We start from the raw sequence: 14,519 nt of genomic DNA, 5'->3' as shown, positions 1-14,519 counted from the left end.
GAGCTTCGAGCCAACAGACCTGCGGGGGTCCCTTCCTGTAACACTGCAGCGGACTGGCATGAAGGTGTGCCCTGATGCCAGCTGCATGGCATTTGTGTCCCCTCAGCCTCACTCTTGGTGCTATAACGACCCACAGGGGCCCTCACCCACATGATTTTTAGAGGACCCTTTCACAGTCACCGTGTACCTCTTCACAAATGACCTGGTGGACATCCAGAGGCCAAGGAGCTTGAGCTGCAGCTGGACGTATGACGGGGTGGGGGGGCGGGGGGAGGCTAGGACCTGAAAGTGACCCCCAAACAGAGTAGATCTGATATAGTGCCTTTCACAAAGACCCCCTCATGTAGGGAGAGGACTGTGTGCTCTTTACCTGCAGGGGGCGCTCCAGACGTGACCACAACAGCTGCAGTGTCAGGTCAGAGTGACGGTGCTGTCACCGCTGCAGCTCTCTGTGGCCTCAAAACCACAATGGCTGACAGCAGTGTCCCAGCTCAGCCACGGTGACCTCGTCTCTAAGGTGACCGCCATGCCCTGCACTGTAAGGGGAGGTCAGTGCCAGCATATGCCTCAGCTGGTGAGACCCCTGTGTTGGCACCCATGTAGACACAGAGGCTCCCCTGGCACTCGCTCTACTTGTCCTATAGGGGGCAACACTTCCTAACAGCAGCCTGACTCTGCCCCCCCACCCCGTCATTTCCCATAAGGCCATTGGAATGGAAAATGAAAAAGGCAGCAGGGTGTTTGAAGGCCTCTGGCGCCCTCTGCTGGGTACTCACAGAATAAGCGGCAGCAGCAGCCATCGGCACTTCAAGTCACACTTCCACATTAACTTCATTTTCCTCATTGCTTTCACTGGCTGGACTCGGCTTTTCCTGTCTGCCCTGGCATTACGTTGCTCAGTGCAGAGTTGGGGGCAGAGCCAGTTGTTGTGCCCAGCTGGCACAAGACTTCAGAGGGTGACTGGAGGAAAAGGACGTACTCAGAAATCTGAGGTGAGGATCAGAAGCAGAACGACAATCAGCAACCAAAGCTGTGAATCACGAGACCAAATCAGAGGCAGAAGAAGTTCAAGAACCAGAAGGCTTTGGAATGCGTGGAGACGGACGAGGAAGCCTTCCCTTCGATGACCTTTAACCCTGTTGCATCATTTTGACTGATAGGGCTATGACCTCTGAGGACACGCCCACTCCAGGTCAGTCCTGGCAACAGGAATTAACAACGGCTCTCTTAAAATGGCGGCGAGAAAACGGACCAAATCAAAACCCAGAGGATATTTTAGGAATAAATGTGGCCAATGGAGTCCTTAGGGTACACAAACCCCCCCAGTAACCCGAAGACTCGAATTAGGAGACCCTGAGAACATTTCTTTAGAAAGCCAGCCTGGCTAATGATCTTCAGCTGGGGGTCTCCCAGTTACGGTGCCAGCTTGCGTCTCTTCTTCGGGTCCTTCTCGTTATTTCTTGGGCTGTTCTCCATCGTTTAGCACAACGTAATCCTGGATCTGAAAACGAGGGGCCCTGACGTGGGACGCTGACATCACACAGACGGGCCTGGCACTGCCCTGCGTTCAGGTCGCTCTAGCAATGGCAGGTGTACGCCATGTGATCTCCGACTCCTTGGTATTGATAGCCGATTGGCTGCAGGGAGATGGTCAAGCAGGTTAACCCAGTGCCCGAAGTGAAAACAAATGACTGGCGGTGGTCTTTCTATGGCGATAGTGACATTCGAACGGCGGGATCCTTTGAAGATTCTCGAAGAGCTTACACTAAAGCAGGTGAAGCCCATGCAGATTCTCTTCACTGGTTTGCTATACGCTGGTATCGAGGGCAGGCTGGGAATCCCCTCACTACAAGCGGGCACTGGCTGCTACTCCATGTTGAAGAGTGTCGGCCCACGTCAAGCGCCGGCTTAGCAGGTGTTTGTTGGACTGATGTCGGCCTGAACTCACGTTTCGTTATTCTGATATTCATCTGGGGACCCCGGTGGACGTTACGCTCTCTGAATTTCATACGTTTAGATCTTTTGTTTTATTTTAGCGTTAAGCCATTTTGGGTAACACCCCCTCGGATGCTGCTAGGCCACACCCCTAGAAGTGGGGTCCCGTCCGCCATCGTGGCTGTGTGTGTCTCCGGCTCTTTACTGCGCTGCGGTTCTGCTCATCGACTACGTCTTCATGTCCCCTCCATCTCTCCCTCGGCTCACCTCGCCAGAGCGGTGCGATGTGATTTCTGAATAACCTCTCGTGATCGCATGGTGAAGCCCAGTGCTTGACGTGGCTCGGTACCCACCAGTGCCCCCCATTCGGCCATAAGAGTACCAGTGGTGAATGTTTGTGTCCTGGGAACAACCACATGACAAACCCATAATTAGAAAACCAGCCTCCACATTTCCGAGGAGACCCCTCGAAGCCCCCACCCGCTCTTCTGCATATCAGCACACTTTCAGACCCCCAAGGGGGACCACCCCTCTCCAGAACAATCTCAGCAGTTATCAGTCAAAGCAACAGTTAGTGCCACCAGTTCTTTTCTGCACCTCGGTCACTGGTGAGATGCCCACTCGGGTACTGCGCCACAGTACAGGTGAACTGCATTCGAGCCCACTCTCATTGTGGCTTGATTAGCTTTGATCTTCTGACCGGTGGACTGCAGTGGGCCCACCAGGAGTTCCTCAGGATTTCTTCCTTGAAGCCCCCGTCCTGGCGTTTCTCAGGTATAATGGAGGGGTTTCTTGCCGCCACCACACTCGTCTGCCCTCCTGCCCCTACAAACACTTTCTAAACATGGAGTCGCTCCCCGATTGGCCAGTGGGACCTCAAGCAGACCATTGGCTCACACATGACCTCTCCCGCCCAATGAGCTCCAGGTGACGCTCTCCGAGTTATTTTGACACTGTGGTGGCTTTGAGATCACACTGGACCTGCAGACCACAATGCAGTTACCAGCCACGTGTGCAGCTGGCGCCCTCTGCTGGGCAGAACCAAAATCAGTCAGGACACAAAAAATATTTTTGACACTTCACTTGTATTAAAGAATTTTCCAGCCTACCCCCACTATAGGCTTTGCTGCAAGACCCCCACTGCATGAATAGCAGTGTCTGGCCTTAGTGACCGATGAAGGACATGATGATGATGATGTCAGTCAAGTGGCACACAGCATTGGGTTTCATTTTTTATTTTATGAACACTTTGGGGAGGCTGAAGGTGAAGGTCCACTCAGACCCTGAGGTGGTCACCACGCTTTACATCTTCAGGACGGTCCGAATGCTGAAAGACAGGAAAGAAAGCATCAGTGACAGACAGCAGGCACAGCGGGCATCTCGATGTCCCAGTCAACATCACAGTCGCTGGCATTTGAGGCTTTGCTCGTCTTCTGTTGGAATTCTAAGGTTCAGAAGTAGGACTCGGCCCTCCATACTCTACATGTAATGGCGGTTTAGGATTGTGGGGGCCGAAGTTCACCCAGGGGGTCCTCGACATGAGTCAGGAATGACACCCAGGTGGGAGACCCTTTCATGGCAGGACGCCCCGACTCACCCAGTGCCGAGGGACCACTCAGTCGGCCACACAGAGGGTCACCCAACTGAGAGCAGTGCCAGTCACCACCCTGTGCCAGGATTGTGTGCCAGGCGCCCTGTTAATAAAAGAAGAGAGACGAGCCCACGGTCACCACGGGTCAACATCGCAGCATGAAGTGGACCACCACAGGTGCCCTTTTTTAATGATTTAATCCTCGTTTGAAATGCAATGTTGTGTGTCGAGTTTTGGATTTTTGCTTTAGTTTGTTGTTATATTTCAGGTTTTTGTTTTCATTTTTTTAGTTTCATTCCACAAAATCACAAAATGAACGTCAAACTACAAACGGCCAAACCCAGAAAAACAAACAGAAGGTCTTAAAAATGAACAAAGACCTCATAAGGCCAGTGGAGCGCAGTGCAGTTGGCATCCCCAGTCATTGGACACTCGCTGAGGTGCCACCTGCAGTCACGGCGGCGTCACAACCTGAAATGTCTGAAGATGCGAGGACACAAAGCGACTAAATGATTACAAATACGGGCTCAGCATGCTGTGTGTGTGCTGAAGGAGGTTTGACTCGATGAGTTCTTTCCTGACTTTTCTCCATTTTGGGTGTTGGAGATTTCAGTTTTGATCGTATGGATGCCGCTCTTTTCGGGAGTGGTTGCTATGCTGTTGCTAGGGACTCGTGCTGCCATGTGCCACGGGTTAAAGGTTGCCAGATTGTGGACGATTTGTGTGAGACTGGTCTGAAGTTCTTAGTTGCAGCTACAACTTCAGTTTAACTTCTACGCCCACCGCGCGATTCTCTCGACTGCGTTTCACCTTCTCGCCCTTTTCTATTCAAATCCGCTCTCTCGCGTTAACAGCGGAGCACCACGAGGTCACAAACAGTCGTCCAGAACTGCGACGTCCGCTGCCGGCCATGTGATGTGCGAGATTTCCTCATTGTGCTCCACCAGACGTTTAAAACTGGCGAGCCATGCGGGCAGAGAGAAAGGAAGAACCGCTGCGATCGAGCAACAGAAGACGAGTCCAAGCCGGCGAGACGTCCACCGCGTGTCAAACCCGCCGCTACACAAAACTCGCAGGCCAAAGGAAACGCTGGGGAAGTCTGGAACCTTGAATCAAAATGGAGGAAAGGGAAGTTTGATCCACAGCCTTGGACGCTGCACATGGTGCGCTGGCACCTCACTCACGATGTCACGCGCTAGGACTTCTGGGGTGCGAGACCCAAGTAATCTTTATAACATCCAACAAGCAGTCTCAGGAAAACAAAAAAATAACATGAAAATGAGCCCACCTAAAAAGAAATCAAGTATCACGAAAACAATACGAGACGGAATCAAATTTCCTAAGCCCCTAAAAAATGAACAAACCGCTCACAACCGGCTGAAACGTATGTAGGAGGGCATCATGGGACGCTTGTCATGCGTGACAATACTACGAGGCAAAGCTGAGTGCCACTGAGGGAGAAGGAGAAGCCCCTTCATTGAGGAGCCTTTCACTACGTTCACCTCGACTGCGATTCTTGGTTTAAGTATTTGGTGCGGACCACCAGTTCTGACGTCATCTTTCGTGTTTTTCAGCCCCCCAGCCTGTCCCTTTCCTCAAACTCCATTTCCTTCCGCGTCTTTTCTTTAATTCAATATCTGTGCCCCTCTTGCCACCTTTGAATCGCCACCCACCCCTTTTTCCCACCGTTGCCTGGTCGGTGCTCACATGGACCTCCATCACATCTTGAGAAGTGTTGACGTCCAAATGATTAGAAAAGTGCAAAGGCGGTAAGAACGTCATCATGGTATCTGGCGCAGACCTGGACTCTGCTGAGAAGCCTTTCGCTACATTCATCTCGACTGCGATTTTTGGTTTATATATTTGGTGCAGACCATCGGTTTTGATTTTGTCTTTCACCTTCTTCAGACCCCTACCTGCTCTTTCACTTGTGCCCTTTTCTCCGACTCCATTTCCTTGCCACCTGAGACTCACCATAAACGTTTTTCCCACCATTGCTTGTTCTCTGATCACATGGGCCTTTGCAACATCATGTGACATATCAACGTCAGCACCATTAGAAACGTGGAAAGGGGGTACGAACGTAATCATGGACCCCCAAGTATTGATCTGGAATCTGCGGAGGTTATCATGGAGTAGCTTTAGATTCAGGGAGGCACGCTCTGAATTCTGGAAGATCAAATGCGGCGCTTTGAGTGGGAGACAGGTCGTGATCAGAGGCTAAGAGTCAGGTAGGAGTCCAGAAGTGCACACTAACTCACCTTTTTCCAGTGACCATCAGGTCAAACGCCTCGTTGACTTTCTCCAAAGGCATTGTGTGAGTTATAAACTCATCCAGCTTGATTTTCTTCTCCATGTAGTCAGAGACCAGCTTGGGAACGCTCTGCACGCTCTTCCAGCCTGGAAGAAAAGAGAGTTTGTGTCGCTGTTCCATTTGTAATAAGAGGAACAATAAAGCCGGGGGGTCACTTTACCTCCAAAGCTGCTGCCCTTCCAGGTGCGCCCACAGATCAGGTCCACCGGCTTAGTAGAAACGTCCTTCACAGCCACCCAGCCGACGATAACGCTGACTCCCCAGGCACGTCTCGTCGACTCGAGGGCACTTCTCTGGAAAGGAAATCAAACCCATCAACTCAGACTGGCACATCCTCTGGTGGACACTGCACCCCGGGGCCAGCTGAAGCCCACCGGCCACACACACAGACACAGCTTCTGGTGTCTTTTGGACTTTGCAGTGGTGTGACAGAACATCTTACTCATCTTTATATATCGGCTTGCTCAGGACAGCCTGATGATGGCAGAGCCTTCATTACGGCTGGACAGAAGCGAGACATCTGCCTAGGAGTTCTGACTCGTAAACTGGCACCATGATTTGTCTGCCATGTCTCTTAGTCGGAGACGAATTGCTCCTCTTTCTTAGGGTCTCGCCACAGATCACGTATCTGGCCGTATTTTGCACCTTCTACTCCTCCTTCTTCCATTCCCTGTGGTGGTTTCAGCCCACCTTTGATTCTCGCTGACGGAGTGAAGAATCGAACCTTTAGTTCATTGTTAAGGCTACGGCCCCAAGGACTGCCTGTGGGTTCATCATGAGGACCTCCGTGGTCCAGTCACCGGGGTCTCGATTTCCTGCTAGGCGTCTCCTTAAGCCCAGAGCAGGGTCTGTTATAATTTGATTTTGTTTTGAATCAGTTTTCACATTTCACTTATTTAAAGACGTGAAGCCATCTTGTTTTATTATAAATGCAGCCATTTTGTTTCAGGCTCAGAGGACAGGAAGTGATGTCAGCGGTAAGTGGGTGTAAAGGTCAGCGTGAAGACTTCCTGCTTCTTTGAGTTTGCAGACGGAACCCGGAGACTGGCGTGAGCGCATTTCTGTGTATTGACATCCTGGCGGACGCCCGGCGCTTTGATCCTCCCGACTTTTAGAACGCGGTCAGGCTTGACGACAGGTCGGTGTTGATTTTTGGTTCACGAACTTAGCGCAACTTCGGACAACATTTCTTCTCCCAAGTCTGTTTTAGTTCTCTTTGTGACTGAACTGTTACACAAGGGACAAATAGTTTAACTGTAATCAGGAGACAAGATGATGTGGAAACCAAAAATGGAATTGAAACCCTGGAAACACACAAATCGAGAGTCAAACATTCAAACACGAGTCGGAAATCACGAAACGTTCGCTGAAAAAGAGTTTTAAGGAGCACAAGGCCAATCGAGAAAACGGCCGTTTGAATCTGCAAACTCAGACAGGAAGTGCAGCCAAAGGTTACGACCTCTGAGGACACGCCCCCTAACACAGTGACATGTCATCCTAGTGACAAAATGGCTGTGATGTAAATAAACAAAATGGCAGCAAATAAATGAACAAAAATGAGAAAGAGCAACTCTAATCAAGAAACCCAAATGTGAACGGGGGTCTGCCACACCAGAGGGGTCCTGGAAACACCAGCAGCGTCACCTCCCCACACTCACCATGACGTCCACGTTGCCGGCGCACTCCAGAGAAAAGTCCACGCCGCCGTCCGTCATCTCCATCAGCACCTCCTGGATGGGCTTCTTGTAGTCCTTGGGGTTGACGAAGTCGGTGGCTCCGAACTCCTTAGCCTTGCTGGACTTGTCCTTGTTGATGTCCACTGCGATGATGCGGGACGCTCCGGCCGCCTGGCAGCCCATGACAGCCGCGAGGCCGACGGCGCCGAGTCCAAACACCGCACAGGTGGAGCCTGGCTGGACCTGCACAGGTAAAGGGACATACAGAGTGACGGTGAGGTGACACCAGGTGTGTGAGACCACCCTGCTGATACTCACTGGCGTGTGCCATTTGCCAGTCAAGTGCCAGCCTGTGATTTCTGTCATGTCTGGTGACTTTGAGGTCATCCAGTAAGTGGAGAGACCTTCTCACAGTGCATTGACCCTGGTCCATTTGTAGCGCCCCACCACAGGACACAGTGCCAGTGCTGACTGCCCACTCAGGTGAAGCCTGAAGGCCAGTCAGCGGCCCCCACACTAAAATACAGACCTTGGCCGAGTTGATCGCCGCTCCGTAGCCCGTGGAGATGCCGCAGCCCAGCAGGCAGACTTTCTCGAGGGGCGCGCTGTCGGGTATCTTGGCCAAAGCCACTTCTGAGACCACCGTGTACTCGGAGAAGGTGCTGGTGCCCATGAACTGGATGATGACTTTGCCTTTGCATGTGAAGCGACTTTTACTCTTCATGTCCTTGTCTGCCAGAGTCCTGGACGTGAAGTAAAAGAGCAAAAAGAAAAGCCACGTGATTTAACTGGACAGACACTCGGCGTGACACGATGGCGGAGACAATCGCCCAAACGTGGTCTCTGATTAGACCAACGCCATTCTGTTCTGTTTTTTAATATTTCATCATATTTAACCCTTCAGCTTGCGCACTTGTCACCTCACAAATGTCCACTGATCTGCTTGTTGAACGGTGGTGACATGTCGAGTGCCTCGGGCTCAACTGCAGCAGCTCTGGTGATGCTGGGTCACCTTAGTGGACTCAGCTGAGGCTGCAGTTAAACACTGGGATGGACGGGTGGACTTTGGGGGCCTTCACAGGCTCAGGGACAGCATTGGAAAAGAAACAAGATGGCAACCAGAAGGCATTTCCTCACACAAAGGGGTCATAGGAATGCAGATCAAAATACTGAGGCACAAGGTGGAGACCCCAACGTCTGCCTGAGAGGTGTGGATGCCCACCTAGAAACCCACCAGAAGAGCTTGGTGCCCAGTGGTCTGTGGCCTTCCTTATGTTGTTCACTGACCATAAACCATAATGTGGAGGACATCTGTAATGTTATCAGGACATTTTGAGACACACACACGTGACCCCCAAACATCTTCAGCAGCCCCCCTCATTCCTGCACATTTGACCTTCCTCCCTTCATGCCTTCAAAAATGACAACCTTACAAGAGTTACGATGAAGAGTCCATTCAGGCCAGCAAGCTCCACCATCCTCATCACCTCAACTCCCCAAAATAACACCAAGTTGAGCTCTGAAGGCCCACCATAAAACTTGGTCACTTATTCCAGGGGTATCTGCTTCTTTTTCAAACATTTCTGTGAAATCTGCCATTAACAAGCTTCTTGGCCTCCTTAGGATTCCTCCATCGTCGGGGCCTTCATAATCGTACACCCTCACCCTCTTCATCCTCAGCTGCCACTGCTGTGTCTTCTTTACAATATGGAGGCCCAGGTGAGGACTCAGTGAGACAGCAACATGGGTGGTCTCTTGACTTGTGCTGCACATGTGGTGGCCACTATAAGCGCCAACATCTTACTGGCCCCCTTAATCACTTCTGCATGTGGTCATCTTCAGCCTCTGGGACCCCATGGAGACCCCAAATTGCACCCAGGAACCAGGATGAGGCCCCACCCCACTGTCTGGTGGCTGATAGTGACGAGTCCTCTACAACTCCTGGGTCCTCCTCGTGAAGGCTGCTCGGCGTGTTTTTCTACCTCAGTGTCTCACTCATTGACTTCCTGAAGTCCTCGAGGTCACCAGCAGTCTTCAGACCTTAAAGATGTCATCGTAAGATGGGGACACTTAGCCCAAATGCCTAAGCATTTGTCAGATGTCTGCGTCACACGGTCAATTGGCTGAATGCAAGGCACTATATAACCTGACACCCTATTAGCCTTCATGATGACTGCCGTCCACTCTGCCGTTTTGTAGTCCAGACTAACATTTTTCGTCCCCACTTTGTCCCCTTCCCCTGTCACCCCGGCCACACCCCCTTTACATCCCGTCACTGCTCACTGGACCAATAACAGGAGCCTCATGTCCCCCAGGCCCACCTCCGTTGTGTCACCTTTGACAGAGATGGACGCCTGGTGATTTCAAGCAGCCACCATTTGTCACACACACTGGGGACACGATGGAGCCGCTTAAACTCTCGATGTAAGAACAGTGTCATAAGTGCGTTACCAGTTCTTCACACATTGGTTCGTTTTGTCGCTCAGGCACAGCAGGCACTCTCCACACTGGGAGGCGAAGAGGGGGATCACTTTGTCTCCTGGAAAACACAAAACGAAGACAGAAATACAATAAATAAAGGAGAAGTGGTGGGCTTCCTGTAAAAAGTCCTCGGAGACGACACTCAAGGAAAGGCCAACGTGCCTCGTCCAGTTTTTAACCAAACTTCCTGAGTAAAAGTCAGAAAAGTCCAAAATCTCTTAAGAACCCCAAGAGGACACAAGACGTTCATCTGATTTCACTTTTAAAGGACCCTCACACCGTCCCTAATCTGCCAGCACTCGAGTGACTGTGTGACGGCGGCGGTGGCCTGAGGTGTGGCACTGGTGAGTGCAGGTATGACAGGCGCAGTGCTGCCCCTGCTGGGATACCTGGCAGCAGTCGATAGACAGTGAGGAGGAGGAGGAGGAGGAGGAGAAGAAGAAGAAGAAGAAGAAGAAACGAGGAAGCAAAGAGCTCACAATGGAGTCAACTGAAAATGGATGCAGTGTTAAGAATGCCCACCACAGGTGGAGACCACCAGACCCAGCTAGTAGTAGACTCGGAGTCTTTAGATATTAAAATAGTTTTGCTTCATGTCATCCTGTGAGGTTCCGAAGAGCACAAAAAGTCCAACTTGAAATCCCACGAATTGTCAAAGAGCAACCGCTCCAAACATCCAGTAAATCACGAGGGGCGAGAAGAGCCGCCATTCACAGGGGACCACCAGGGACTGTGGAGGTCCTGGCAGTGATTGGCAGGTGGCCCCCCCACACCACACGTGCAGACAGTCAGCCAGACTAACGTCGGCAGAAAGAAGACTTGGGAGGCCCAGCCTGAGATCTCAGAGCGCTTGGCACTCACCTCATGCCAGCTCAGAGCTGTGGCTTGTGCCGTCAGTCGGCTCTCAGTTTTAGTGTCAAATCACCCGCTCCTGGAATTGAGCACAATGACACCTCGAGGCGCCGCCAGGCCTTTGCCAGTCTCGTCGTATTTTTAATGCGCTCTCCACACACAAACAACCAGAAACCCCAGTGGCGTTAATATCAGACTCCAGGGACTCAACTTCAGTACCACAGAATCAGACGACACTGGGAGTCGGTGGTCTGCTCTGGACGTTCTGCCACTCTTTCTCCCGAAACGTGTAAAGGACAACTCCGGGACAATCAAAGTCACACACTTTACAAATCGGTGCAAGACGAGCAGAAACAATGTACTAATTCACCAGGAGTTCCTGCAAATCTCCCACCTTCACTCCACAAGCCCCCCGCCGCTCCAGCAGATCGTCCTCAGCTCTGTTGGCTTTCCCCGAGCTCAGATTCCATACTGCAGACCCCGGGACTCTGCCCTCTCCAGGTTGGCGTTTCAGTAACGGGGCTCGTGAGGCGTGGGCACTAGAGACCCCACGACAAGGCGTTGTGTGCCAGATTAACCCTTTCAGCCCTGAGTTTTCTGCCTTTTTAGGAAGCTCAAATAAAAACAACAAAACCTCAATCACTACCATTACACAACAGCGGCCAAATACTTCAATCTTCTTGAGGAAATAAAACTGAAAGTGGTGCGCACAGTCCGGAAGCGTCCATTTTCACATCTGTGTTTCGCCAACTGTATGCCAGTCTCTCCAGTCTGTGCTAAGAGTGGCACACGCCCGGGTCCAACGGCTGCAAACGCACCTGTGCTTTATGTAGGAGTAACAGGACGTCAGGGCCAAATTAAAAAGGCGCAGCTTCAGGACTTCAGGGGCTTTAGGGGCTCCCGCTCACCTCAATGCGCTTCTTCACATTTAAAGGACAATTCTAGAGAGCAGAGGCTCCTGTGGGTCACAAAGCACATTCAGCCTCGGCGGGTCAGCGGGTGAGTGGGACGCACAGGGGGGTGAGCACTGCAGGGCGCCACAAGGCTTTTAGTTTTGAATGAAATACGACGTTTGATTGGCTGCGTCTGGGCAACACTGAACTGTAACCCGATTGGTCCCTTTTATGCATTTACAATAGTGACGAGTGACGAGGACCTGCTGGTGGATGTAATGTCAAGAACAAGAGCAGCGCCAGGCCGGTGAAACATCTGAAGTAGCAAAGAAATAAAACTAAAACGAGAGGAGAAAAACAAAGAGCCCATTGTGACAGACGGCCAACAGCCGGCAAAGGAATAACAGCAGAGAGGCCATGAAAGGCGCTATATACAAAGAACATCACTGACCCGCTGAGGCCTCCTTAAACAAACCCCAGGACTTTTCTCAAACACGAACGTGGGGGTCTCACCAGGCTTGAATCTCGTCACTCCCGGCCCAACGCTCTCCACAATTCCAGCTCCTTCATGTCCCAGGACACATGGAAAGGCGTAGTCTCTGATATCTTCATACAGGACGTAGTAGTCGGAGTGGCACACGCCAGTGGCGACCACCTGTGTGGTAAAGCACATGAGCTTCATCTAAATGGCCGCCATCATGGTGGGCTTCAAAGCAGATCACAGTTTACACCCCTGAGAGGTGGTGACCCTTGATAATGTCCCCGAGGCCTTGAGACTCACAGGACTGCTGGGTGGGCAGACAGCCCCCTGCAGGGACACCTGGCACTGCCATGTGGAGTTCCTCAGGGCTACCAGCAGGCCTTTGTGTAACCCAGAAGCACTTGCAAACACTTACCTGGAAGGGTTTGTGGACACGGCCTTAAGTGCCCCTTTAAATCAGTAAATGGGGAGACAGCCGCTGACGAGGACTCAACAGGCAGGAGGGGGACGCTGACCAGAGAGACGCCCAAAACGGGATGGCGAACAAAGCAAAGAGGAATCGTGGAGGACAGAAGGCTCCGGCTTTGGGATGTTCATTCCTTACCTGAGGTGGGACAAACTCTCAGCTGCGTGTGACTTTTGGGGCAGCGCTGAAACGCTCGATCAAGGCGGACCCTGAAGTTTCGATGACGAGCCTCAATGACTGGAAAGTCACCAGTGAGCGCCCATCAGGTGACACTGAGACTCGACTGGCCTCCAAAGCGCGGCCTCTGCTCCTTTTGACAAGCCAGACGGACGAGTTGTGCACAAGTGACAGCGTCCAAGAGTCAGGGGCAGCACAGGCCACCTGCCCCCTTTGTCACTGCCAGGCCTGACTTGATGACCCCAGGAACGGGCGCTGCTGCTCAGACTCACGGTGACAGAGACGGTGACGGTGCCCGACTCGTTTTATTGACTTGGAGACGTCAGGGTGAGCCAAACAAGAAAATCCAAAACCTCAAAGACCAAAGGGGTCCCCATCAGGTGCCCCCCCCCCCCCGTCACCCGCAGCCCTCTGCTTACCTTCAGGCGGACTTCGTGGGCCTGCGGTGGGGCCACCTCGATTTCTTCAATGGTCAGCAACTTCTTGGGCTCCCAGGCAACGGCGGCCTTGCACTTGATAACCTGTGTGAGGACATCGAGGACACGGAGATCAGTCAGCCGTGCCACCCCAGAGAGCCCACGATGCCCCCCACTGGCGACGCCCATCAGTCGTATCGGACTCGGCGTCTCCCTTGTGCTGCACTTGTTTGAAAGTCCAAGTAGTTCTTCACCAAACCTGAGGCTCTCGTGGTCACAGGTGGGCATTTTAGGGGGGCTCACCTACACTGATGGGTGACAAGGCACTGTATGTGTGCAGTGTGTGTACGGTGGGCACTTGAGGACCATAAAGCGCCTGGACATGCTGTTCAGACGCAACACTCTTACTATGCAGGCCTCTCTCTGAGTATTTGGGGTCACCATTTAAGACGCTATATAGAAGACCCACTGGCGGCCATCTTGTGGCCCTCCGGAGCCTTAGCTTTTCTCAGCCTCACAGTTCAAAAGTTGGTGGTCCCGTCAAGAGCGGGGATGTAACAAGATGTAAAGTGACACTCACAAACCTGCTCAAGGTCACACAATGCAGACAATCCTGGCATCACCGGGCACAGGGCAGGAAACAGCCCTGGACGAGGGCACCAGTCCACCCCATGGCCCACACACACCCACTGTCTGGACTCAGGGGGACTTGCGGACTTCACACAGTCAGTGACCCTGGAGATGGGACCCATTGAGGCAGTGGGTCCCTAGAAAGCACCTTCAGGTGGCACCATAGAAACAGACATGGGCCTCAAGATGCCAGCTTTGCTTACATATATTGGCGCCCACTTGGAAGATTTTGGAGGGCACAGCGCTCAACTGAAAGTGGCTTACCATCTGCCTACTGAATGAAGTTCTATAGGACTGTGGGGGGCCACAGACAATCCTGGATGGGAGATTCCAGCTAACATGGCAGCACTATGATTATATAGCACCCTGTACACAAACTGCACAGAAGGAGCCGGGTGGCCTGATGTCACCAGACTTTGGGCAGCACCCCTTACAGGGGGTCTGGACTGGCACTTAGGTCACACATGAGCAGATCTCTGGGGGCTCGGGGGCCACAGCCTCTCCCGGCACACCGAGCATCCAGACAGGAGTCGAGTCCAAGCCTTTGTTCAATGCTGGAGGGGCTTCATCGGGGGGCTGGAGGTTTAGTGAATGTGCAAACGTGAAA

At 52.2% G+C, this 14,519-nt stretch overlaps 1 protein-coding gene across 11 annotated transcripts in view; it reads right to left on the bottom strand.

Annotated features, from left to right (window-relative positions):
* The window catches only part of LOC114654528 (alcohol dehydrogenase 1-like), a 247,194-nt gene that overhangs the window by 19,495 nt on the left and 213,180 nt on the right, over positions 1 to 14,519 (bottom strand). For 2 of the 11 annotated variants that reach the window (XM_051929820.1, XM_028805132.2), the window contains 7 exons: positions 13,286 to 13,387; positions 12,256 to 12,397; positions 9,968 to 10,055; positions 8,046 to 8,259; positions 7,499 to 7,759; positions 6,001 to 6,133; positions 5,788 to 5,926 (listed from right to left, as the gene is read on the bottom strand). The exons of 1 other annotated variant lie outside the window; for it this stretch is intronic. In XM_051929820.1, coding sequence (XP_051785780.1) covers positions 5,788 to 5,926; positions 6,001 to 6,133; positions 7,499 to 7,759; positions 8,046 to 8,259; positions 9,968 to 10,055; positions 12,256 to 12,397; positions 13,286 to 13,387 — 1,079 coding nt within the window. Of the gene's footprint in view, positions 1 to 3,231; positions 3,263 to 5,787; positions 5,927 to 6,000; positions 6,134 to 7,498; positions 7,760 to 8,045; positions 8,260 to 9,967; positions 10,056 to 12,255; positions 12,398 to 13,285; positions 13,388 to 14,519 lie in introns of all 11 variants that reach the window. 8 more of the 11 variants (XM_028805131.2, XM_051929822.1, XM_051929824.1 and 5 more) reach the window with 8 other exon arrangements.

The sequence above is a fragment of the Erpetoichthys calabaricus genome, chromosome 7 (genome assembly GCF_900747795.2).
Source record: "Erpetoichthys calabaricus chromosome 7, fErpCal1.3, whole genome shotgun sequence".
In the NCBI taxonomy this organism is placed as follows: Eukaryota; Metazoa; Chordata; class Cladistia; order Polypteriformes; family Polypteridae; genus Erpetoichthys; species Erpetoichthys calabaricus.
This window is presented reverse-complemented; position numbering and strand designations above follow the sequence as displayed.